General features: G+C 65.7%; 1 protein-coding gene across 1 annotated transcript in view; it reads right to left on the minus strand.

The window, feature by feature from the left end:
• LOC104388866 (ARF GTPase-activating protein GIT1-like) overlaps positions 1–698 on the minus strand; it is a gene marked incomplete at its 5' end in the record, with an annotated part of 5,922 nt that extends 5,224 nt beyond the window's left edge. The window contains 4 exons of the mRNA XM_009997790.1: positions 7–130; positions 207–334; positions 413–524; positions 601–698. Of these exons, the coding sequence (XP_009996092.1) occupies positions 7–130; positions 207–334; positions 413–524; positions 601–698 (462 nt within the window). The remainder of the gene's footprint in view (positions 1–6; positions 131–206; positions 335–412; positions 525–600) is intronic.
• Positions 699–839: the final 141 nt, after the last annotated feature.

Below are 839 nucleotides of genomic sequence, written 5' to 3' on the forward strand. Positions count from 1 at the left end.
CGTCGCTAAGGCTGTTGTCCACCTTCATCAGCTGCTGCACCTTGGCCTCGGAGGCAGCCAGAGCCTTCTTCACCTCCAGGTACTCCTGCAGTGTGATGGGGCCATCGGAGAGGTCGGAGGAGTCCATGCTCTGTGGGGAGAGGGGCTCAGTGCTGGGATCCAGGAGGTGGGGGGAGGTGGGTCTGGGGCAGGGTCCCGGGGCTCACCCTGGCACGGTTGTTGCGGGAGGCGTTGCGCAGCAGCTCCTGGTCTGTGTCCTCGTCAGAGGCAACGCTGTCGTAGTCGTGCTGGTCGTCCAGGTCACTCTGGCTCCGCAGCGAGTAGTCAAGGGCATCTGGGGAAGGGCAGGAGGGTGCTGAGCACAGGGTAGGAGGGATGCTAGTCCCCTCTCCCTCTGCCCCCCAGTTCTCACCTGTAGGGCTCAGCAGGCTCTTCCCTTGCTGCCGGCGCTTGGCTTCCCCAAGGATGTCGATGAGCAAGGTGGCAAACTCCCTGGCATTGAACCTGGCCAGCTTCTGCCGGCCCTGGGGAGGGGTGGAAAAGGGGGTGAGCAGGGGTCTGGGTGCAAGGGAGGGACAGGGGGTTTGGGGGAAGGCTCACCTGGTTGCGAGTGGCTGAGTACTCGGGGTTGACAGGGAGGAAAGGGACAGCACTGCGCTCCGTCACCAGCGTGCTGTGGTTCTGTGTGGTCAGCCAGACTGGGGGCAGACACCCAGTGTCAGACCCCCAGGTGGGGGGGCTGTGGAGGCCAAACCCCCCTGGAACAAGCAGGGCCTGGGGCCGGCAGTGGAGCCAGCAGGACGCAGGCGTGGGCACGGGGCCAGCTTGCCGGGGCTGGG

Source organism: Chaetura pelagica, unplaced genomic scaffold, assembly GCF_000747805.2.
Source record: "Chaetura pelagica isolate M959 unplaced genomic scaffold, ChaPel_1.0 scaffold835, whole genome shotgun sequence".
Classification (NCBI taxonomy): domain Eukaryota; kingdom Metazoa; phylum Chordata; class Aves; order Apodiformes; family Apodidae; genus Chaetura; species Chaetura pelagica.